The following is a 24,567-nucleotide window of genomic DNA, read 5'->3' as shown; positions in this document are numbered from 1 at the left end:
ATTCCTTTTGTGTTTAAGAGAATTAGTGTTGAGTTCCTCTCTCAAGAAAACTATCAGCTGCCTTTCTCCCACAAATGCACCCTGGATCTGATTATCTCCATGGTCACAATCCCAACCCAAACTACCACTGTCTCTTGCCTGGATGAATGCCAAGTCTCCCAGCTCCTCTCTTCCGCTTTCACAATTCATTGTCCACACCAGCAAGCCAAGTGATCTTAGATAAATGTCAGTCAGACCCCATCACTTCCTGCCTAGTGATTTCTCATTACATCCAAAATTATACTATTCTATAAGGCCCTGCATGATCTGCTTCTGTCCATCCTCCAATTTTATCTCTTGTCACTTCCCCTTATCACTATCTTTTTTTTTTCTTCAGATTTTATTTATTTATTTGCCAGAGAGAGAGTGAGAGAACACACACACAAGCAGGGGGATCGGGAGAGGGAGAAGCAGGCTCCTCACCAAGCAGGGAGCGCAATGCGGAACTCGATGCCAGAACCTTGGGATCGTGACCCAAGCCGAAGGCAGACGCTTAACCGACTGAGCCACCCAGGCACCCCTCAAGTAATATTTATTGAGTGAATGAATGAGTTACAAAATGATGAGGGGCTGGAGTTCCATGTAGGACTTAGTTTCCCTGTGGGGTCTCCTTTCCTCTGCACCATAATGTCATCCACACTGTTAATTAGTATTAACTCATAGAGCAACTTGGACCTCTCACTTAACCTCCCTCAACCTGTTGGCTCCTTTGTGAAATGGGAATTCCTTGCTGACCCAACTCCAAAGGTTGCTGGAGATGCAAGGAGCCAGTGGGTGGAGAAGCCCAAAGCCCAGCAACAATCAGAATCGAATGAGTCTGGCCTTGCTCTGCTTCCCCACCAAGTCCTTCCCCCTACATGATCCTGTTCAACCTAGCCTAGCCCTTGAAAAGTATTATTTTATAGCTCCTTGTAGAGAATTTACACAAGGTCATGACCTTCACTGTGAGAAAGCACAGGCTATAAAAGGCCAGGCTTGGCTCCCTGCTCTGTGGTTAAATATTGATAATAGCAGGAAATAGTGGCCTGGGGTGGGCACACTACATACCCCCTGCAACAACGGAACACCCAGTCCAAGGGTCCTCCCCCACCCATTCCCTGGGGAGTCTAGATATTTTTTTTTCTTTTTTTTTAAAGATTTTATTTATTTTTTAACAGCGAGAGACACAGTGAGAGAGGGTACACAAGCAGGGGGAGTGGGAGAGGGAGAAGCAGGCTTTCCGCGGAGCAGGGAGCCCGATGTGGGACTCGATCCCAGGACTCTGGGATCATGACCGGAGCTGAAGGCAGACGTTTAACCCACTGAGCCACTCAGGCGCCCCTAGATATTTTTTATTTACTCGAGGCCAACATATAAGAAGGAAAGTTTGGAGCTCCTGGTTCTTTGGGATCATGAAAGAAGGAAAGCTTGGAGCTCCTGGTTCTTTCAGATCCTTAAAGTTAGGCGGAGCCAGTTTGCCATCCGGGGCCGCTCATTCAAGAGGTCGTTCACCCTGGAGTGACGGAGGAGGTTCCAGGCCTGGGCGTGTGCTAAGGGCAGAGCTCCCAGATGGGCCCCTGCCACAGGCTCGTAGCACTGCCCCGCGGGTGACAGCTGTGTGGGGTGCTCGAGTGCAGAGACCATCGGGTGCTCCTTTGAGAGAAGGATCTGGAAACTAGTGCTTGCTCTCAACAGCAGATCAAGGTGGGACCCAGCAGCGGGATCCAGGGTGAGTGTCTTCCATCTCCCATGGGGATGGGTGTCTCAGGGTCTTTGGCAGGAGTGACAGTGCAGTGGCAGATGGTTAAGCCCTGTGTAAAAAGCAGGGATCTCCCAGAGGGGCCTAAGGAGACAAGACAACTAAATGCAATGTGATATCCTGGATGGGGGCTTGGAATAGGAAAAGGACATGAATGGGAAAACAAAAGCCAAAGAAATCATAAAGTTTGGTTAATAATTTTTTATTTTTTTTTTCAAGAATTTATTTATTTATTTGAGAGAGAGAATGAGAGAGAGAGAGAGAGCCCATGAGATGGGGGAGGGTCAGAGGGAGAAGCAGGCTCCCCGCCGAGCAGGGAGCCCGATGCGGGACTCGATCCAGGGACTCCAGGATCATTACCTGAGCTGAAAGCAGTCGCCCAACCAACTGAGCCACCCAGGCGCCCGGTTAATGATTTTTTAAAAGCAGGTGTATTAATACGATGCTCACTCTAGAAGGAACCTGGGTAAGTGCTCTAAAGGAAACGTGTCCTCCGTTCTCGTGGCATCTAACACAACCAGCGAGGGCCGACTCTCCGTTCGAGACTTGGGTTCATGTTGTCATTTGGGTTTTTTGTTTGTTGGTATATGTTTATTATAACAATGTTATACAATTTAAAACAATTAAACTTTTTTTTTTTACCACTAATAAATAAGGATTTATTTGGAAATTTCCAAACCTGCCAGAAGTGGCACTTGCCAAGCCCTGGGGTCCACCTTCCTACCAAGCTCCAAAGGGCAAAAATGGTCCTCCCCACCTCCCCCCTCACGCCCTCCTGCCCTCCACCAAGCACGCGCACACATACCTCAGGCCCTGCCAGAGAATCGGAGTCCCCTCCGAGGAGGGTCTACCCACCTGGGCTCTAGAGGCAGCCCCCTGGCGTCCGAGGGGATGATGGAGGCCAGAGCACTTTGCATAGATTGAGGAAAGAAAATACAGAAGGATGCACCAAACAGGGCTCCCTGAAAACCCCCAACTTACACCTGTACCAAAAAAGTGGTTCCCCCCTAGAAAAACCTGCTTCCCACATAGTGAAAATACCCAAAGGAAAGGAAAACCCAGCAGCAAGGCTGGGCTGGTAGGCGTGGCAAGAACTTTGGTTTAGGAAGGCTAGGAAGAACGTGAGCTGTGTCCTCTTCCTCACCCAGCGCCCCAGACCCAGCTCGGACACTGGCCCCAAGGGGTCGGTAAACAAAAATGCCGGCAGGCCTGGTTCTGAAATGTCTCTGTGACAATGTCGAAGTACAGCCTCCCATGGACCCATTTGGGCCTGCCTCGGCCTGCAGGGGAGCTGGGGAGCGTCTCTGGCGAACCCATTTAAAGCCAAAGTATAACGTAGGTATAAGGCTTTGGGGACCAAGCAACAAGGAATCCTAGCACTACATTTATAAAACTATAGCTGGGAGGCGCCTGGGTGGCTCAGTTGGTTAAGCGTCTGCCTTTGGCTCAGGTCATGATCCTGGAGTCCCGGGATCGAGTTCCGCATCGGGCTCCCTGCTCGGCGGGGAGTCTGCTTCTCCCTCTGACCCTCCCCCCTCTCATGTGCTTTCTCTCTCTCATTCTCTCTCTCTCAAATAAATAAATAAAATCTTAAAAAAAAAAAAAAGAAACTATAGCTGGGGAGCAGAGGGTGACAGAGACACCCCTCACCCCATCCTTAGCCTAGGTGTCTGTGGCCCCACATTCCACTGTGGACAGCAGCCAGCAAATTTGTACACCTCTGATTAGTTTCAATTCCACTCTGTCTTGCTCACTCTAGCTTTTTTTTTTTACCTTATTTATTTGAGAGAGAGAGCAGGAATGGTGAGGAGAGGGAAAAGCAGACTCCCCGTTGAGCAGGGAGCCCGATGTGGGGCTCTACCCCAGGACCCTGAGATCATGACCTGAGCCAAAGGCAGACGCTTAACTGACTGAGCCACCCAGGCGCCCCTCACTGCAGCTTTATAGGAAGTTTGAAGTTGGGTGGCATCGGTCCTCTGACTCTGCTCTTCTCCTTCAATATTGTGTTGACTATTCTGGGTCTTTTGCCCCTCTGTATAAACTTTAGAATCAGTTTGTCCATACCCATAACATAACTTACTGGGATTTTTGATTGGTATTGCACTGGATCTACAGATCAAGTTGGGAAGAACTGCGACATCTTATCAGTTCCATTAATTAAACATCCAAAATTGGACTGTTCTCTCAAAAGGTAAATACAACATATACAAATATTAAAAAATACATGCAAATACATCAATATATATTCAAAATACACATACATTAAAAATATAATTACATGTATTGTTTCCATGAAGGTAGTGTATACTCATGACAAATGTAGACAATACAGAAATGTTCCAAGTGAACATCCCATGTGTCTAGGCTCCATTCCACTTCCCCAGAGGGAGTCAGTGTTGGGTATCTTGACCTTCACACTCTTTTCTCTGTGGATCTGGGGCAGGGGGGGTCTGCATATGTGACAGGAGTCTATGGCCAATGTTACTAATTAATCCAGATGCTCCTGCCTCTGAGACTGGACAGAAAATCACAACCCTTCTTAACAAGGGCTCTGGACAGACAGTTGGAGCTGGAATAGCAAATCACATAGATTAGCCATTCCTGTAACTTTGTCCTTCCATTATTCTACATATATTCGGTAAGTGATGAGTAAGTAGGTAATATGCAGCCAAGTCCCAGAAAGTCTAAAAAAGATCTTTCTCCCTGATCTTCCATCTCTATCTTGACACACAAATGATTCATATATAAAAAACTTAGCTCAGTATTATATTTGTGTTAAAATATTTTCCCTCAAAGTCTATAGATGCTTCTTCAGTTTTCTCAGAGCATTTAGAGTTGGGAAAACCTCTGATGTCAATCCTTTTATTAGTACTCTGCTTTTCTGTTTGGCTGTTTGCCATGCAGCTGTTTTGGGATGTTCCTGGCTGAGCCTCCAGAGGCTATTACAGAAGGCACGTCAGAGTAGGAGCCCTTGAGATTGTCTCAGGGACCCTCCTATTCTCTTTCTGCTTTTGTCATTGTTATTAGTGCCATGACGTTTTCATGATTGGTCTACTCAAAACCCTTCTCCAGTTTTCTTTCTTTAGTTACTCTCATTTCCATTCCTGCTCCCTTTTTCCTCTTCCCCCAAGATAACTATCCTAATGTGTGTAATGTGTATCTTTTTAAAAAATGTGTTTTTGTAAAATATGTATTATTTTGTGTGCATATGTTGAATTTTCATAAATGGTATGGCATACCCCCTTATGATCCTTGGGCATAATTTCTTTGGGATACACACACACACACACACACACACTCGGAGCGTGTTGCTGTGTTGTGGGTTGTGTATACTTACTTTGGGTGATCTGCGCTCGAGATGGCTGCCTGTCTACACTCCCTCTGTTAGCACCTAAGGCTATAGCCCCAGAGCCTCACCAACACACAGCATTATCTACCTTCCAAACCAAGTTCATCTAATAGATGCCAAGTACTATTTCATTTTTCTTTTAATTTTCATTCTTTTTTTTTTTTTTTTTTTAGTTTTCAGTCTTCTGATTACCAGAGAGATTGATCATTTCTTCATATGCTCACTGGCCTTTTGGGTTTCCTATTTTGTGAATTGCCTGTTTACATCCTTTATCTTTTATTAGGGTTCCTGTCTTTTTCTTGTTAATTTGCAAGAATTCTTTGAATACTCTAGATATCAGTCTTTTCTTGATTTTGAGTATCGTTAAGTATCTTATCCCAACTGGAAATGTGTTTGTTACTTTATTGATGGTATTCTTCATTGAACAGATAATCTTATTTTCCCTATTATTTCCTTTTCTGTTCTTCAGAAGACCCAGTGATTTGCTTAGACAAATTAACCAGCGGCAGAGCCAGATGAGGGGCCAGCTCCTTGGCTCTCAGCCCAAGGCTCACTCCCCATGGCCTGCTGTCCTCAAGCTGGGAGCCCAGAGCAGCCGGGAGAATCAGCTGCCACAGCCTGGCCCTGGCCTGGGCACAGACCTGGGCTGTATCATACGCTAGCCTCATGAGCCTACTGAGCACTTGAAATGTGACTAGTCAGAACTGAGATATGCAATACGTGTAATATCTACACCCAATTTCAGAGACTTGGTATGAAAAATGTAAAATATCGCAACCATTTTTATATTGATTACATTGAAATGAGAATATTGGGTTATGTTGGATTAAAGGAAATATATTGCCAAAGTTAATTGCACCTATTTCCTTTCATTTGAATGTGGATAGTGGGATGTTTTAGATTAAGTAAAAATAGTGCAGGCAGTACAAGAATATGTCAAGATTTGTGGCTGTTTGGGGACGGACTGAGGTCTGGTAAACACCGCTGAACCTGCTTTGTTTTATAGGAATGGGAACAGGTTCAAATTAAGGAAGGGATTTATCCAGGGAGCATGAGTTCAGGCTCTTGTGTGGCGCCCGGCTCTCTGGCAGGTGCTAGCAGGTACCCCTCTCTGGCATTTTCCTATTCTCAGCTCTGGGTCACAGGTATGCCCATGTCCAGCAGAGAGACTGACAGGTCTGGCCCTGGTGGGGACACAGGGGCCTGTGAGATTGGCTGCCACAGGAAAATCAATGGCGAGAGGTGGGACAACTCGCTAAGAAACCAGAGTGACGGAGGGCACTGGGCTGCAGAAGCTAGTTGGGGATGCTGGGCAGGCAAAAAACGGACAATGTTCCCCGCAAGGGTCCCATAGCCCATCAGTGACTCAGTCCTCCTCACTCCCAGGTCAACGCTCTTCTCCACATGTAATGAATCTTACTAAAGACTTGAGTGACTCCTACTTCGATAGTTTCTGCCTCTCCAGACTCCACCTGCCCTGAGTCCCAGCTGTCTTGGTCCAGTAACTGTGTGCCAGAGGAGAGCTGGGTTTGGGCAGTAAGGGAGGTCAATCTGGGACAGGATATCCGGTCACGCTCTCTGCTTTGTTTCAGGGGTCTTCAGGGCTTTGCCCAGAGGCTGGAACCTAGGAAGCCAGGAGGGCACCTGGGGAGCCAAGAGACCTAAGGATTTCGTTGGCAGAAACGTATCCCAACCAGGAGCAGGGGGCATGGACCACAGTGAGGGGGTCATCCAAGCCCCAGCCGATACCACGGTGCCTCAGGAACTGCTGGAAGAAATGCTTTGGTTTTTTCGCGTGGAAGATGGTAAGTGGGGGGCGGATCAGGGAGGGGGCATATGGGCCTCAGCACAAGGAGTGGAATCTGGCTGAAATCCCCCGACACAGTTGCCTCCTCCAGTACCAGCTGCACATTTCCCCCCAAGGTGGGGACTGAGGCTGAGGGGGGTCTTAATTCCCAGAGGGGTCTGGCCTCACCGCACCCTCTTCTCAGGGCTTGGTCATTCATTTTCTTCATTTATCGGATCAGTCACAAATATTCATTAAGTTCCTTCTGCGCACCGGGCACCGTTCTCAGCAGTGGGCTTACAGTCGTGAATGAAGCACAAAAGTCTCTGCCCTCCGTGCAGCACATATTCTAATGAGAGAGAAAATCAACAAGACAAACGACTAAAATGCAGAGCATGTGGGTGATGAGCAATATGGAGGAAAATTAAGCACAGAAAGGGAAGAGAAGGGTAGGTACCACGGTCAAGGAAGGCCTCACCAAGAAGCTGACATTTGAATAAGGGCTTGCAGGAGATGAAATGATGAGCCCCGCAGATTATGTGGGGGAAGAGCATTCCTCGTAAGGGGAACAGCAAACGCAATGGCTCCAGGGCTGGATCCTACCTCATTTTGGTACGGTGTGGACACATCTCATTATCCAAAGTCAGATTGGCCACTTTATGTATTCTCTGTTGGCAGTTGTTGGACACAGTTTCACTGCCACCCCTTCCCCCCCCCCTTAGATTAGGGCTTCTGCAGAGCAGAAATTGTCCCTCCCTCTCCCCCTCCCCCACACTGGAGGTTCCGCAGGGCAGGGGCTCATCTTCGTCAGTCTCTACAACGCCTGGCTCACAGCAGGGGATGACTGATGCCATGAGCTGAGTCTGAGCCCAAGCCCCAACTGCTAGTGGGCCTGAGGGGCACCCAGCCTCTCCTCAAGGCTCTGTTCCATGTGTCCTTCCCCAGCATCTCCTTGGAATTATTCCATCTTTGCCCTGGTGGGTGTGATGGGCGTGATAAGCTTCGTCCTCCTGGGAAGGAGCATCCAGGCAAACAGGTGAGGAGCTGGTCTGGGGGTGGTCTCTGGGGGGTGGGGGACCTGCCCTCCCAAGGGAAATCTAGGGAGCGGGCATCTAGAGGTCTTGGCTAGCCACCCTTTGGGACAGCAAAATGCAGCCTTGTAGAATTTACACTTTGGTGGGGAGCCAAGTGTAGTTTAGAGTGACAGATGCTCAGTGTGGGAGATACAGAGTGTGTGGGAGCTCAGTGGTGGGATCTGGGGCCTTCTGGGCAAAGAGAGAAAGGGAGAGTGGGCTGAGGAAGCCTTCTAGACTGAGGGACAATAGGCACCAAGCTTGAGGTGCTGGAGGAGAAGGCCTGGCCCATATGGCTGTGCAATGTGACGTGGCATGGGGATGGAGGGAGGACAAGAGGAGGGAAGGACCCAGAATGTATGGGTCCCAAGGAATTCAGGTTCTAGCTCATGGGCACTGGGGAGCCAGAGAATAGCTTTGCACAGGGACATGAAAGGTCTGTTTTAGCAAGATTAGTCTGGATGTAGGATATAAAAGGAACCAAAGGGGTGTAGCTCCTAAAAATGTGACCTTGCCTTTCTTACCCTGTCAGGAAGCATCGCCCTCAGCAAGGTCAACTCAGGGACAAAGTGGCTGTCCATGGGAGCAGCAGACACTGAGCTGCTCCCCCTGTGGCCCGAGCAGATTCTCTGGGCAGTCAGCCGTTACCACAGCTGGGTTCCTCCACAATGGCCAGGAAACCTAGGGGTACCTTGAGTAAGACTGCCTTCGGAGGGAGGACACTTGGGGGAGTTACTGGAAGAAAGGCTAGGTCTTGAACACCAGCTTAAGGACATGGGCAGTGGGGAGCCACTAAAGGTGCTTGAGCTGAGGAGTGATGTGTGCACACTGGGGTCTTAGAAACATGACTGCTGTGTGTGGGCTGGTCTGGAAAAGCAAGCACCTAGAAGCAGGAAGATTAGTTAGGAACTTCCTGAAGTAGTTTGGGGATGAGGTGGATGAGGGTGGGAATGGGATAACAAGGACACAGAACCCAGAGTCAGGAGACTTAAATGCATGTCCAAGGTATGTTCATCTTTGACGTTTTTGAACCCCATTTCACCTGTAAGGGGAGCAAGGGGTGAGAATAGTTGAGCTCATGGTGGCAATGAGGATTTGCTGAGATGATACACGGATGAGAATAAGCCATTTCTCTGCCAAAAGAACACCAAACTATCTGGGCTTTCTCCCCTAACAGTTCCCAGGACTGCCTACTGGATTTTCCCCTCCAACCCGCTAATCTACTTGGGAGACCCAGTCTTGCCCCCAATCACTCAGTACCCCAGCTCAGGGAACCCAGATTCAACAGTGTTTTCTCTCCTCCCAGAAATAAAAAACTCCTGGGGAAAAACAAACCAGAACTCCAAGACTTGGCAGAGGCTGAAACCAGAGATGACAATAACCTGAACATCCTAAGAGAGACTTTGCTCTCAGAAGAGCACAATTTAGCCCAGGTGGCAATTGAGTCAAAAGAGGCAGATGCGCCACTGGCTCTCCTTCCAGATCCACAAGAATCGGAGACCTAGTAAGAGATCAGAGCCCTGCCCCATGTTGCCAGCAGATAAGATGGACGAACTGCAATCAAACTAATATTCTGTTATGGGGGGAAAAAACACTTTTTATTAAAAGGTTTCTGGAAGTGGGCATTTAGAATTGCATAGTTTGTTCAAACGGCCGTGTTCCAACACAAGCGGCTTGGAGCAGGAGCGAGAAATCCATAGTCGGCCTGTGGGTCAGGAAGCCTGGCTAGGACTCCTCGTGTGCTCTTGAGGAGTTCACAGCCTCCCTCTGACCTCAGCTTCTCCATACACAGAATGGGGCTGAAGGCCGGGTTAGAACTGTTGCTCTTAATCCAAGGTCCTGGAATTGCCAAGAGCAGGATTCCGCGCTCAGAATCCCCTTCACATCCCTTTCCTCCTAGCAGAGCCCTCTCCTTTACCTGCTTATCTGCTGAGGGCCCACGAGAGACTTCCTTTGGGCCAGGGGCCCCAAGGTAAAGAGAGTTAGAAAACTGTGGAACTCCCTGTGCTGACAATGGGATCCCAAGAGAGTGTCCTGATCCTGTGTCTGAGCCACAGTGTCGTATCAGCTGCAGTGGTGACCCCAAATAATTTATGCAAAAAATTGCTTTCTGAACCCCAAATGCCTTAGCTTCTATCTTTCAAAAGTGGACTTAGAACACTCAGACCCACTGTCGAAGGTACTGGGTCCTGCCAGACTAGACTACAGATGGCCTACTGTGTTTCTACCTACGAGCCTCAGGCCAGCTAACAGTGCCCACTGGGTGAGTGATACCCCCAGTTGTAGGCTCCCGGGAGTCCTGGGGGCTGGTCACTAGAGAGAATGACTTTGTTCTGCAGCTCTGATCATTAAACTTCAGGAGGCTGGTCCTGAGGGTCTGTGGAGAGAGTCCTGAATTTAAGATGGGAAAATAAGGGGGCACTGTCTCCTGGGGGAAAAAACATTGGAGGCTCCTTATCCCAGATGATCCAGAGCCCCCAGTCCTCACCGAAAGGTAAAGTACTGGAAATAGCCCTTCCTGGGAATTTTGCTTCTCACAGCCTGTCCCGTAGGATTATTTAAACTGTGGGGTTTGTTGCTTGGGGCTTCTGTGAAGTCAGAGGACAACAGGAGGGCCAGGCTCAAGGCGCCTCCCCGCCAACTTATAGCCGCTCTGTCCTTCCTGTCCACCAGATGGTGCTAGGACCTCAGGGTTGCTCCTCCTGCAGCACGTTCTCGGGCCTACACTTAGGGACCATCCAGAGCTGTCCCCTGGGGGCCACATCTGGCCTGGCTGCAGCTGGAGCAGGAAGGAGTCATGGCACCACGATGGACACTGCAATTCCCTTCCGCTTGAGGCTGACCCCAGGTCTCTGGGTTGTCTCAGTGGCTATTTCCCTTCAGGGTCAGGGAATGCAGTGGCTACCATGGAAACCAAGGCCTGGAGCAAGGAAGAGCAGCGTTCCTGCCTGTCCCTCCAGCTCATACAGTGAACCGGGTGTCCGGGACATTACTTGGTGCTGGAAGAGGGGTCAACTGTCCGCCAGAGGGCCAGGGCTATTGCTCCGTCAGAGGGAAAGCCCCGCCCAGCTGCTGAGTCCGGGATCTGGGGGGGGGGGGGGGGTGCCCTCAGAAGATCTTGAAGCCCTTCAACAGGGTCAGGGCGGGCGCCTTGCGCTTGCTCTGGGCCCGGGATGACTTCACAGTGACCAGCTTGGCCTGGGCCACGGCAGGCATCTCCTTCAGGCTGACGGTGGAAAGTGTGTTGAAGGTACAGCTGGCCAGCCCATGCCGGGCGGTGAGCGGAGCCTGGTGGGGCAGGGCCCTCTCCTCAGAGATGAAGAGAGGCCGGGGCAGGGAATGCTTCTCCAGCTCCCGCCGTGCCTCCCGCACGGCCTCGTGGAAGACATGCTGCACGTGCTCAAAGTCCAGGCAGGCCGAGACCTCGAAAAACAGGCACCCGAACTTGCCCGCCAAGGCGGCGCCCTCTGCCTTGGTGACCTGCCTGGTGGGGAAGCAGGGCGAGGCAGGGTCAGGAGCGAGCGTCCAAGTCGGGGAGGCCCGCGCCTACCCTCGTCTCCCCACTCACGGGCTTGGTGACCTGCAGTCATCTCGTGAGTACAATGGGATAATGACATCTGCCCCGCAGGGTTGTTAAAAGAATTAAGAGAGACCATTTGTATCGTGTGCCTGGTGTATTACCTGGCACAGAGTCTGTGCTCAATAAATGGTGGCTGATGTCTCCAAAGCAGAATCTAGGAACAAAGCGTGGGCAAGGGAGCAGCTTACTGGCTAGACCCTGCTTGTGGCTGGAAGAAGATGGTCATTCCCAGCCCTGCCTTCCTCTAGGCCAGCATGGGTCCTTGGTCAGGAAATGAGCCACCCTCAGCCCCAGCCTGTGGGATCAGCTCCAGAGAAAGGCAGTGTGGTCTGGACGGAAACTTGTGAGACCACAGAGGAGGGGAGGGTGAGGCACCTCGGGATGCCTGTGGTTGGCAGAGTTCTGGGGCTCATGCGGAGAGTTGCCTGCTCGTCCAAGGGAGGGGCAGGGGAGAGCAAGGGTGACATTTCATGGGAAGGAGGGAGAGAAGGGGAGAGAGAACAACGCCTATTGTCAGCTTCGTCCTATACCCTCTTTCCTGACGGGATCGACTATTTAACTGGGGACTATTTAACTTGACTATTTAACTTGAAGCTTCTGGCCTGAAAGCCATGGGAATCAAGGTGAGAGGAAAAAGACCAGCTCTTGGGTCAGTCAGATGTCCAGAAGAAGGAAGGGGTGGGGGTACCTGAGGTTTTGAGGCCAAGGTTCCATTGGCTGAATCTTGGCGACCACCTTGCGCTGCCATTCCTGGGGACAGTGGCACAGCCCATGAGACCAGTGGGTAGTGATGCAAAGAGGTTTCTGAGCCAAGGTTAATTTGGCAAGAGCAGGGGGGCTGGCAGTGGGCTAGCTGCCCGGGGGGAGTATCAGACAGAGAGTGACTGGGACAAAAAGGGCCAGGGGCAGAGCATCTAGACTCCCCACCGAGGGCTGGTGTCCTGTCTGTAAGCTGTTTCCTGAGGAACCGTTCTGAAGGAACACTTGATATTATTTGCTTTTATGACAAGCTTGAGTCTAAAAATTTCTCATTGTGCGGGCTTGAATTCATGAATTTTCAGAAACTAGCACCCCATGCATGCATACATGTGTGTGAACGGGGGACACAGGCATGTCACATGATCCTCTCTTGTTCAGTTGCAGCCTGGTGACAATTTTATCAGCAATTTGGGAACCACTCGCATCAACAATTTACCATGCTCTAACCCACAATTTACCATGTAGCTGCAAGATAGTCCTGGGAGATACACCAATGCTCAGCTACAAGACTGACTATGCATCAAATCCTGATCCACTACCAGACTGGATCAAAGAAGGAAATGAGGGTAAACGGCCACAACTTTCCTTAGGGAATTGAAGCTGCTCTGGCTGAGCCCCATAATCTTTGTTATTTGCTCCCCAACCATTTTTAGACAATCCCTGTGGCAAAGACTGGGATCAAAACAGTGGTCTAGTTTTTCCCCTCATACTGAAGATAGATTTACCACAATTCAGTCTTCTGACCCCTCTTCCAGGCATCGTGGGCTCTATGATTCCTCAAAAACCACCTTTCGGTTTTAAGATCACACAACTTCCTTCATTCCCTGGGATGGAATTTGTCTTTGTCTGAGGGCTTGATGGCCTTTGAAGGCTCCTACAGTGGCCCCTCTTCATGAGACTGCACCTCTCTTTTCCCACTGCCCTTCTGATTTGTTCTGCACCAAAGGTCCCTTCCTGGCTTATCCCAGCCAATGGGGCTTTGGGGTCTGGGGAAGCAGGAGTGACTGGCCATGAACAGGGAGGGACAGATGGAAGACGGGTGGAAGGCACCAGACGTTGAAGGTGGACAGGCCACATAGGACAAATGTCAGTGTTGGGACAAGGGCAGTGGGATTACTCAAGTGGGAGTGTCATGCTTTCAGGGGCCAGGCAAGCAACTCGAATGTATGGACAGAGTGGAGGAAAGCCATGGGGAGTGGTAAGGCCTGAGTCAGCTGGAGAGGGCATACCCCTCCTCAAAGCATTCCAATTACAGGTCTTTTAAAATACTGTGCTCGCCAAGCAAAATGCTTCAGTATTTGCTGGTAATCTGCCCCCTGGCCCAGTCTGTGACCTCTAATTCAAGTCCAGCCCCTTCTAAGAGAAGCTGCCCTCAGCACCGCAGTGCTTGGGTGAGATGAGAGCTGGTTGGACCAGACCAGACACTTGACTCAAGGAGCCAATCACAGCCTTTCTTCTCAGAACTGGAATTGGGCACTGAATAATAACCAGCCAGCTATGGGGAGTGAGGATGGAACGTCATATAGACAGGCAAGAGAGGGTGCCGCTGAGAGAGACCACAAAGCCCCATGAGGATGGAAGCAGTGGCTTTTCTGACTTTTAGGGTCCAACCCCTGTGTGGGCCAGAAGCTCTTCCCTTCCTGCCCTGGCCTGTCTGGAAGGCCACGCACACGGTACCCTTTAACCCAAGTTCGCAGGGATGACTTTCCTTAGCAGCCCAATAATCCCCGATGATGACACACAGCCTTTCCAAATGAGGCCAGTGGGCTCCAGCGAGGAGGACACACCGCCCGCGCTCACCTGTACTGGGCCATGTCCAGCTTGTTGCCTAGCAGCAGGGCAGGGGAGCTGCGCTGGGTCTCCTTGGCGTGCAAAGCGAGCAGCTCCAGGTAGCTGCTGCTGTCCTTGAAACTCTGGCGGCTGTCCATGCTGTACACCACCAGGAACGCGTGGGCCCAGTTCAGGTAGCGCTCACAGTTCCTGGGGGTGTCCTAGGCGAAGGAGGGAAGCCTCGCTGGGGGTAAAGGCCTTTTGCTTCATCCCACCTCCCCACTCCCTGGGTCTTTGTATATTGTTCCCCAGCAGGGCCCTTTTCAAAGGGGCACTTGAGTGTGGATTTGGCTTGGCGTGAAAGGAGGCATTGTCTCGGGAGCCTCACTCCCACCACCCAGCCAGAGGCTTGGAGACCTTGGCCTCTGGGGCACAGAGCCAAGACTCTGGCATGGCTGCTAAGAGACCTGGCTGTCCCTGGGCACTGCTGGTTTGGGGTCAGGTTGATGGTGCCCCTGGGCTTCTGAGAATAATTGGTATCCAGTCCTGGCACGGGGTGGTGAGAACAAAGGGGGAATGTGTGTACTGAGGGGACCTGGGCCAGGGGGGGCCTCTGCACAAAAGTGTGTGCCCCATCTCCGTATATGCATGAGCATCAAATCCCAAAACAGAGGATCTCAGCGCTGACGCCAGCAACCATCAGGTCTCCCCAGGCCCCGTCCCATCCCTTCTCCCTTGGCAAATGAAAAGATTCAGGTCCAGAGAGGTCAGTGCCTCATTCAGGGTCACATAGCAAACTAGAGCTTAACAAGTTTGCAAATTCCCATCTGAGACCTCCACTCTGGCAGCAGGACTTCTCAGGAGGGTGCACTGACTCTCAGCTCTCCATGGGTAATGGGGGTAATTTACCAGGTCTGCAGTATCCATGACCCTCAGGTGGACAGGCTGGTGGTCCACTGTCTCCTCGGAGCTGTAGGTGTCCTCTGCAACAGATGGTCAGCCAGGTCAGAGGCAGGCCTCAGTGGCAGACTGGGTCTGAGTCCCAGCCTCCCTGTGCTAGACCCTGGGAGATCTATTCTGGGGCTGGCTGAGTTGGGACAAACTGGAAAGGCCTCGGCTCTCACCCAAATGGAGGACACAGACAGAACCTCCCACCCAGGAGATGCTGCTCTACCTGTCAGGGCTCAGAGCATAAGAGGTCAGTCACAGAACATGCCACAGGGGATGGGATTGTGTTCTGGGTCCACCCACCAAGCCTCCAGGATGGAGTGTGCGGCCCATGGGCTTGGTTAGCAGCAGAGGCCTCTGGAGTTGCACTGCCAGCCCATCCCTCCCAAACCCCAAGCTTCCCCACCCTCTTCCCTCTGACCACAGTACCCGGCCCGCAGGAAGCCCCCAGTGGGAGAAGGGATGGGGAAAGAAAAGCACACAACATATGGTGGGGTGTGTGTGTGCACGTGCGACTCCATTCAGAGGTCCCTAAGAAGGTTTACAAATAATCCTTATCAAAATAATAGCAGAGGATTCTAATGTAGTCGAATATCTTAGGTTGGACATGTGGAATCACACCCAACTTCAGCTACCTTTTAGCCATGTGACTTGGCCACATCATTGCTGTTCTTTTGAGAATCTGTTTCCTCCCTTTACAATGGGGATAACATGGGGCACCTGGGTGGCTCAGTCGGTTGAGCATCTGACTCTTGATTTCAGCTCAGGTCGTGATCTCGGGGTCCTGGGATCGAGCTCCGCTTTGGGCTCCACGCTCAGCGTGGAGTCAGCTTATCCCACTCCCTCTGCTCCTCCCCCCTGCTCTCTCTCTTTCAAATAAATAAAATCTTTTTTCTTTTTTTTTAAAGTAAAATAGGGATAACATGGTAACACTGGCTAAAAGTTTTCCAGATTTTACTCTGTGCCAGGCACTGTGCTAACGCTTGTCCCCACACCCTCACAGGACTGTGTGAGGACTGGATGGGCCCCTAGGCATGGGGCCTGGCCCACCATAAATGCCTGGTAAAGGACAGTGGGGATTGCGGTGCTCCAAAGTTTACAGGGCAGGTTCACATTCCTAGGTAATTTTTTTTCTTTTGAAATCATTTTAGACTCATGCAGATATTGCAAAATAGTACAGAGAGTTCCTGTGTGCCTTTCCCTCTGCTCCCGGCAATGTTAACACCTTACATAACCATAGCACAGTGATCAAAAGCAGGAAATGGACATTGGTACCATACTATGAACAAACTACTGACCTTATTTGGAATTCATGAGTTTTCACCTTTTTTTGTTGTTGTTCTCATGACCTCAAACCTGAGAAAGCGCAAGTGGCCAGGCATGCAAAGAGGACCTCATTGTCATATTGGCCATCATTCTCCCTATCTCCAACCTCCCCCTATGCCACTGGCCCATGTGTGTGAGTGCACTTGGCATCACCTTTCCCTGGGTGCCCCCGTGCCCCAGGTGACCCCAAAGAAGACCTCTCTGGGCAGAACTGGGGCTCTCTCTGCCTTCCTCCACCATCCACCCCCAACCCTGGCTGAGTTCACAACCACTTGTCTCTGAGAGCCCCTGGCAGTCAAGCCAGGCCTGGACACATGCCAGGTCCGCTAGCAGCCAGCAGGAATCACAGACAGCTCCCATCCCCAGCCTGTTTGGGGACTTGGATAAATAGCTGCTCTTATTCAAAGACAAAAAAAAAAAAAAATCTAATGGAAAATATGCCCCAAACGTTTAACTATATTTGGTACAAGAGGAGCTGCCCCTAGATGCCTACATCTTGTTCAGATTTTTCTTTATTTTTCTGCCAAAGTTGCCTGATGCACCTCTTTTAGTTGCTCCACACCCCCTTCCCCCACCCCCAAACAGGCACTGCGAGCTCAGTCCAACAAAAAATATTAGCCCAACGTTGGTCTCCTGGGGTTCCTCACAGCAAACAGCCTTTCAAGGTTACTGTTAGCTCCGCTGTAGAGAGATGAAACCCAGAGGACGAGAGAACTTACCCACTGCCACACAGCATCCCATCAGTGGAAGGAATGTGAACTCGAGTCTTCTCACCTGGGCTACCTCTCCATGGGGACCCCCTCACCCTCTGCTCAGGGGACCAGCTCTATCTGGGCAGAGTGCAGGGGAAGAGCAGAAGCCCCAGTCTAGGTGTGGCACACGCATGGGTGAGCTGGGGGAAGCCTCGCAGATCAGTTTTATCCAGCTGCCTCCCCCTTGGCAAGTGAGGTGACTGGAGATGGGGGGGTCCTTTCCAAGTTACAGGAATGTCCTGTTGTCTCATCACCAAGTCCTGCTCTCCAGGGCATTCTGGAGTCCTTAACCACATAGGTTTCATAACTCCTACTTCTAAATAATATTCTGAGGACTTCAATGCTGAGAGAAGATTCTTTTCACAAACTATTTCCCCCTGATTTACGCAATAATAATCTTTTTAAAGGTGGTAAAGGTGCTCTGATCAGAGTGTGTGTAGGATGATGCCTCAGAAATGGTGTCCATTTCCTTGCTGGAGCAGGATGAGGGCAAGAGGGGTGAGAAGCTGTCATTCTGCCCTGGGCAAGCCAGGCAAGGTGCCCGCAGCTCCTCTGTGAGGGGATGCTCTCCTGGGGGCCCCTGCCCCTTCCTGGAGCGCCCAGCACAGGCATAGCCTTTCCATAAACACTGATTCTCTTAGCTCCTACCAGCTCTCCCAGCCACAACCCTTACTCAGACAGAGCACAGGCTATTGGTCCCATCTTCCAGATGGGGAAATAGAGGCTCAGAGACACAGTGCCATACAGACCTCTGATTCCAGGCCCTCTAGGGCACAAGGCTGCCCTTATGAGAAAGCTGCTGGAGTGGTACCCATCTTCCTTTGTACCTGAGGTTCTCCATAGGCAAATCACTGAGCCCTCTGTGCCTCAATATCTTTACTTGTAAAATGGGGATAATAGCTGGAACTCTTCTTTAAAGGTTAATACTAAAACCAAAATTCAATCTCATGTTTAAGAACATGGGTGAGCTGGGGGTGTTGTGCCTAGTACCGCACTCCATGCTAGAAATGGGAATGAATAACGCAGGTCTCCACACTCAAGAAGCTCACTCAGGATTCAAAGAAGAGCTTTGAAAAGAGAAGGAGCTGTTTTATATGTCCCGGTGGCTAACTCTCCCCTTGGATGCTCAGACTTTTCTCCACAGAAAGAAAGGCTCCGGTCCCGGAGTCCCCACTATTGCTGTGGCCAGCCATGGGATAGTGGCTGGAATGTTCAGATGGTAAGGCAGAACTCCCAAGGAGTGGCACTGGCCTCTCAGAATGCTGAAGGAGAGCGTCTGGTCACCTCTCCAGCTGACAAGCTCTCAGGCCAGGGCAACTGACCGCCGAGGAGCTGTTGCCCCCCCCCTTCCGGAGCGTGACCACGCATTCCACTATCAGGTCAGAACTCCAAAATTACTCAATCAGGAAGCCCAAACCACCCCTGTACTAGGCTATTCTGGGGGGACCCTGCAAGAAGGGTAGGGATTGGGGGTAGGGAGAAAGACACTTGGAGGCAGGCTGCCAGAGAAAATACAGGATGACCATTTAAATTTGAATTTCAGAGAAACAGCTAATATTTTTTAGTGTAAGTATTACCCACCTGAGCTAGGCAGAATTTGTCTTTTGAGGAACCATCCTTGGAAATCTCCATTTTTCCTTCCCAGACACCCCTCCTTGTATGCCTTTCCTTCCCACCTCCTCCCCGTCCTCAATTCCCCCACTCCGTCTGATTTCATGTTCTGGCCTCTCTCAACGCCTCCCCTAGCCAGCACACAATTACACCCTGTGTCCCGCTCCTGTGCTAATCAAATGGGGTCCCCTCAGACCTGCTGTGTGACCCTGGCCTGGAAGCCTCAGCTCCTTAGGCCTAATTCTTCCTCTGTAGCACCAAGGGGTTGGGTTAGAGTACAGGTGGTCAAACGAAGCTCTGAGAAACAAACTCCTTAGGGACTGTCAGTGAGTCAGCTGCCCTGTACTCTTGACTTAACCAGGGGACCCCCCTCTGCTTTCTCTGACACCGTGGGGTTCTATTTAAGATCACCTGGGAAGAAGGGCTTCTGCTACTTAGGGAAAAAGTTCTAAATAGCCCTGAGGTCCCTTTCTGCTCCGACACTGGGATTCAATATTCCAGCCTGAACTGAGGGCTCCAATGGGCTCAGGGGAGGTGTCCCAGCACGTCCCATCAGAGGCCTCCTGCAGGCAATGCTGTACTGTGGAGTTTCCAGTCTGTGCCTCACAGCCCTGCGTTTCCTGGGAGGGCCCCCAGGGGGTCCCACAAATGCTTTATTTAATTCTTATGAATGGAAAAAAACAATCCAAGACTGTAATCCCCCTTTCCAAAAGGCTAAGCATATCCAGACACTCCTCCTCATTCCTCCTACTGTTAGTTGTTTCTCTGAAATTCAAATTTAAATGGTCATCCTGTATTTTCTCTGGCAGCCTGCCTCTGGTATTTTTCTCAGGAATAGTTTACAATAAACAAACGTTATAAATGTGAACTTTAAGGAAAGAGGAAGGAGGGGCGCCTGGGGGGCTCAGTTGGTTGGGCCTCCAACTCTGGATTTCAGCTCAGGTCATGATCTCAGGTCCTGGGATTGAGCCCCGAATCAGGCTCTGTGCTCAGCAGGGAGTCTGTTTCTCCCTCTGCCTTTCCCCCTGCTTGTTCATTCTCTCTCTCTCTCTCTCAAATAAATAAAGTCTTAAAAAAAAAAGAAGGAAAACTGAACATGCATTGAATGTCTACTGTAGATCAGATACTAGGATAAATTTTTTACATGTGTTATTTCTTTAATGCTCACAGTAATTTTCTGAGATAGGTATCTTTATGCCCATTTTACAGATGAGGAAACAGAAGCTCAGAGAGATTAGGTTATTGCTTCAAGGTTGCACAGGCAGTAAGTGGCAGAGCTAGGGTTCAAACTTAGCTCTGATAACAGAGCATCCTTTCTCCCCATATACCATGATATGGCTGTAGAACGAGACAAGTTTTCTTGTGTGGTTCAAAAATGGGTCAGAAGCCAGTACCACTAGAGAATTTCTCTCGAGTGTTTTGCCCAGCTTTTTTGGAAAAGTACATTGAGTGACCATTTTGAAGAATAACGCTTAATGGTTATAGACGTTCTGCTCTTTTTTTTTTTTTTTAAGTCTCACCATACCTCATATTTTAGGGCAAATCAGCCTCTCGGTTCTCTTAATTAAGCCATTCCCCCAACCCCAGTTGTCTGGAGTGGGCTGTGGAAGGATGTCTTTCTGGCACTTACACCATTTTGTCCCATGGGCTGAGTCATCCTGGTGGCGCCTCCCCTCTGCCCTCAGATGATGGATCCTAGTGAGGCCTGGGCCCACCACAGTGTAGGCATGTGTGTTGAGGGGGATCCAAGTGGGACACAGTAGGAGGAATGAGAAGGAGTGGTTCCTTACCCAAGTTGGGGTCATACTCGCTGATAAACCTCCTGGTCAGAAACTTCACGGTCAGAGCTGCAGGAAGCAGAAAGAAGTTGGCTCAGTCTCCCCCTGCCGCATCTGGCTGCTGGCCCTGGAGGTTGCCCCTCTCATTTTAGGGAGGTCTTATCTAGCCTCTGTGACTCCTGGCTGACACTAAGCTCAGTTCTCTGGGGGAATGAGTCTGGGAGCTGAGGAGTTGGTTTGAGAAGCTCAGCAAAAACCAGAAATATGGGGAACCATGCCCCTCCAGTTGCATCCTAGCATTTTTTTTTTTTTTTTTTTTTTTACGGCAAGAAAAGCCATGAGAGACAAGCCTAAGGGGTGTTTATAAAGACCTGAACTGGGGGCACCTGGGTGGCTCAGTCGGTTAAGTGTCTGCCTTTGGCTCAGGTCGTGATCTCAGGATCCTGGGATCGAGCCCTCAGTCGGGCTCAGCAGGGAGTCTGCTTCTCCCTCTGCTCTTCCCCCTGCTTATGCTCTCTCTCATTCTCTCTCAAATAAATAAATAAAATCTTAAAAAAAAAAATACTCAAACTGAGGGGTCCAGGACTCATGTTACCTTAGGGTGAGCCTGGTGAAACTCAAACTGAAGGGAGATATTCCCCACCCTGGTCAAGTCATGAAGATTCTGAAATGTGGGGCATCTATTCCAGTTTTGGCTATAAGCCAAATAGTAAGAGATGAGTTGATCAGTCTGTGATCCCCGGGAGGAGTATGAACACTCACGTCCCAAATAAACACCCTCCAGTCCTTGGTCCCCTTTGTCTCAAGTCTTGACTCTGTCTTGGGCCTCAGGGGTGTCCCGAAGAATGTAAAACCTAAAATGAAGTTCTCCCCAGGTGGAATTCATTAATAGAACTCTGATTTTGTTCAGAATTTAGCCACATAGAGCCCAGGGCCAGCCAACTATTATGCTGGACTCTTAAAAAGTAATGTGATATTTTAAAGAAAATCCTTAAAATTCTTTCCCAGGATTCCTAATAGTGTCATTTTGCAAACTACTACCCAGGGAATACATACTTTAAAATTTAACTTCCTTCATTCGTGTAGTCACTGGCTAAACTGTACCAGTGACAGACTACAGACACAATTTGATTTTCAAAGGGAAGAGGGCAAATCTTTTCTGCAGGAAAACATGATTCAGAGTTCCCTCTCTGAGTCAGGGGGCTGGTTTCAGAAGTGGAGAGTAGGATCCCAGCGAGTCTCAAAGAACACTCCGGGGGAGGAAACTCCTAGCTAACAGCCCATGTTGGCCAGTCACTAATGGCAGTAACTGTAACACAGCCGGCCGAGGAGGCCCCTCTGCCCTCCTACCTTCAGCCCCCTGGTACTGTGAGTGGCAGGGGGGCAGGGGCGAACCCTTTCTCCAGGTCTCTGCCTGTGGTGACATCCTCCCCCCCCACCCCACCCCCGGGCTCCACCTGGGTGAGAGCTGCCAGGAGTGGTTAAAGCAGAGTTCAGAGTTGGCAGAAAGGATCTCAGTGGCAACCCAAGATCTTGGTTCATCAAGAACAAGTCCCAGGCGCCTGGGACCATAGTCCAATGTGTTTCCAGAAAGTCACAACAGGGGTCTGACTTGAAACAAATACGTTTGATAAGAATGCACACTTTGTTCTATCCCAGGGAATTGGGGTGAGCCCCTCCCTGGAAAATCCCAATAGCCCAGTGACCTCTACCACCTCCCTTCATCCCCAGCCTAAACTGAGGAATAACAAGGCTGTGACTAAGCTCAGAGGGGCCTGGGCTGAAGATTAGGGCCTAACAGGTCCCTTTGGTGCTAGTCACCAGAGCTGACTGCTGGCCCCAGGGAGAGCAGATGGAAGGCGCTGAACAGCAAGGGAGAGATCAGCAGAGGACCAGGAGACACAGAGACAGGCAGAGGGGAGAGATATCTAGTGTCGCAGACACAGAAGGAAAGACAGGTGAGGAACCCAAGACAGATGAGAGATGGAGGAGCTGAGGACAAACTAGAGAGAGAGCCAAGCAACAGAGAAAATGAGGCAAAGAAGAAAATCACGCTGTCTGATCCAACCCACCTGGGTGCAGGAAGCCCCCAAAGTCAGTGGGGGAGCCTGCCTGCAAAGTCCACAGCGTCCACACCCGCTCCCCTGTCTCTCGGGTCCCAGCCCAACCCCTTCCCTTCCGCCCCCCACCCAACTCACCCGACTTGCCGGCCCCGCGACGCCCCAGGATGGCCAGATTAACCTCGAGTGGCGCGCTCTGCGGCCCGCTGCCCGCGCGGGGTTTCCCAAACACCGAGGACATGGCGACGCTGCTGAGAGGGACACCGGTCCTCGGGAGAAGGGCCCCGAGCAGCGTGTCAGTCCGTCGGGGCCCTGCAGAACGAGCCGTGGGCTCCCCCCGCGCTCGCGGGCTCGGCCCCGTCGATGTCGGTGCCGGGCCCGGCGTCGAGCGCCAAGCGGGCTGCGTTCCCGCGGCCCGGCCCAGCCCGGCGGGGAGGAGGAGCCGGTGGAGGCCGGCGGGCGGGGCCGCCCCGAGAGCCGCCACACTCCTTGTAAGGGCTGCGGGAGCCCCCCACGGGGCCCGCTCACCCCGCTCCCCACGCTGGGAGGGAGCTCCGGGCCGGCCGCGCACCCCACAGCTGGGCGCCGCCTCGAGGGCCGGACGCTGTCACCGCCCGGAGCGCCCCCGGACCCTGCAGGGAAGGACTCGGACGGGGAGAGGGAGGCCCGGGGTAGGGGGCTGAGGGGAAGGATGTTTCCAGCCTTGTCTAAGCCTCCGCTCAATCTCTTCCCACCTGCAAGAAAATCCACTCCTTCCTTTGTTCTACCGAGCAGGCCCTGCCTCCTCCTCCGGGAAGCCTGCCTTTTTCAATTCCCAGCCTTGCCCTTTCTCTAGGTCACAGTCACAGCCAGCTCAGCCTTGGCACACAACTTCCCCCACCACATTACCCTGCCCTTCGGTATGGGGACTCTCAGGCATCATTGCAACCCCCAAGGCAGAACCCTGGCTCCTGGGAAGGAGTCTTAACCAACATTTCACGTTCAGTATGGGTCCAGCTTCAAGAAACTTAACCCATCTTGGATTACGGTTTTCTCCCTGATGGGAGCTAATGAGTCGCATGTGTTTGGCACCTATGTGTAAATGGGGCATTTTATTCTAAACCCTGGCATTCTCTCTTGCCTATAATGATTCTAGGATTGGTGGATGAGCCTGGGAGGGGTCACCTGTCATTTCTTTTGCCACCCAGGGTAAATCTGGTCATGATGGACACAGAGCAAAGGGCCCATGTGGGAAATGTGGACACTTAGGATCTAGTCCCAGCTCTTTCACAAGGTCACCCTGGGCGAGTCACCTCACTTCTTTGAGCATTGGTGTCCCCATCTATAGCACCAAAGGAAGGGGGAAATAAATCCAACATTCCATGATGTGATTCAGGCCTAATAGAGAGTGATAGCATCAGGTCTGAGTACTTTCTAGAACCCAGTGGAGCCTCTCTTTTGAAATATACTCCAGGGCTAGAGTGGGGTAGGGCATGGGAGTCTCAGAGACCTCTCACTGCAGCCCTTCTCCCTCCAACACCCCCCCAACTCCCCCTCCTTGCCCCAGTTAATCTACCCACCCACGTGAAAAATAAACCATGGAAAGCCAGATCAACAGGCAGAGAGTCTGGGGGTCAGAGCCTGATGATACTAACTTCTCAACCTGGAAGGAAAATTATTTTCCGGGATAGGACGTGAATACTGACTCAGCCTAATTGTATTTGTAGGAGATAATGCTAAACCAGCTGTGTTATTAAGACTGTAAAGTGTTGGGAAAATTTTGTTTAGATTACACCCTCAGGCCAGAATCACTCACAGAGCTAATGCCCAAGGGTTTTCCTTTGAGTTGTAGGTGGGAAAAAAGTGGGAGTCAAGTTCCAGCCACCTTCGTGGGCTGGCCCCAGTCTTGTGAGGACAGACTGGTTCTGAATGGGGTTTATCGGGAGAGGACCAATCTCATCAGAGAATTCCTGGAGAGAGGGTAAACTGTGGAGCTCCGTAGGCCCAACTGGGTATAAA

General features: G+C 50.9%; 2 protein-coding genes across 7 annotated transcripts in view; one reads left to right on the top strand and one right to left on the bottom strand.

Annotated features, from left to right (window-relative positions):
* SLC51B (SLC51 subunit beta) overlaps nucleotides 1-9,603 on the top strand; it is a 52,180-nt gene extending 42,577 nt beyond the window's left edge. For all 5 annotated transcript variants that reach the window (XM_045899864.3, XM_064570301.1, XM_064570304.1 and 2 more), the window contains 3 exons: nucleotides 6,719-6,931; nucleotides 7,858-7,948; nucleotides 9,292-9,603. In XM_045899864.3, coding sequence (XP_045755820.2) covers nucleotides 6,719-6,931; nucleotides 7,858-7,948; nucleotides 9,292-9,490 — 503 coding nt within the window. In that variant the 3' untranslated portion in view covers nucleotides 9,491-9,603. The remainder of the gene's footprint in view (nucleotides 1-6,718; nucleotides 6,932-7,857; nucleotides 7,949-9,291) is intronic.
* Nucleotides 9,571-23,002, bottom strand: RASL12 (RAS like family 12). Of its 2 annotated transcripts, XM_045899863.3 has the most exons (5): nucleotides 22,708-22,998; nucleotides 20,522-20,578; nucleotides 15,004-15,077; nucleotides 14,125-14,315; nucleotides 9,571-11,469 (listed from the first exon to the last, which is right to left on the bottom strand). In XM_045899863.3, the coding sequence occupies exons 1-5, from the start codon at nucleotides 22,808-22,810 to the stop codon at nucleotides 11,094-11,096; spliced, it is 801 nt and encodes a 266-aa protein (XP_045755819.1). In that variant the 5' UTR covers nucleotides 22,811-22,998; the 3' UTR covers nucleotides 9,571-11,093. The 2 variants fall into 2 exon arrangements, with proteins under 2 accessions (XP_045755819.1, XP_064426376.1); XM_064570306.1 differs by lacking the exon at nucleotides 20,522-20,578 and having other exon boundaries at nucleotides 22,708-23,002.
* Nucleotides 23,003-24,567: the final 1,565 nt, after the last annotated feature.

The sequence above is a fragment of the Mirounga angustirostris genome, unplaced genomic scaffold (assembly GCF_029215605.1).
Source record: "Mirounga angustirostris isolate CCGP_5_RB_7025 unplaced genomic scaffold, mMirAng1.0.hap1 SCAF_9, whole genome shotgun sequence".
Classification (NCBI taxonomy): domain Eukaryota; kingdom Metazoa; phylum Chordata; class Mammalia; order Carnivora; family Phocidae; genus Mirounga; species Mirounga angustirostris.
The sequence above is the reverse complement of the archived record's forward strand: the minus strand, read 5'-3'. Positions and strand labels throughout refer to the sequence as shown.

Bases quoted from the DNA above. Each gene is read 5' to 3' on its own strand.
- RASL12 (XM_045899863.3), bottom strand. From the start codon at position 22,810: ATGTCCTCGGTGTTTGGGAAACCCCGCGCGGGCAGCGGGCCGCAGAGC. The intron at 15,078-20,521 runs GTAAGGAACCAC...CATCTGTTGCAG, and splicing joins CGAGTATGACCCCAACTTGG to AGGACACCTACAGCTCCGAG. The intron at 11,470-14,124 runs GTGAGCGCGGGC...CTTCCCCACCAG, and splicing joins CTGGACATGGCCCAGTACAG to GCAGGTCACCAAGGCAGAGG.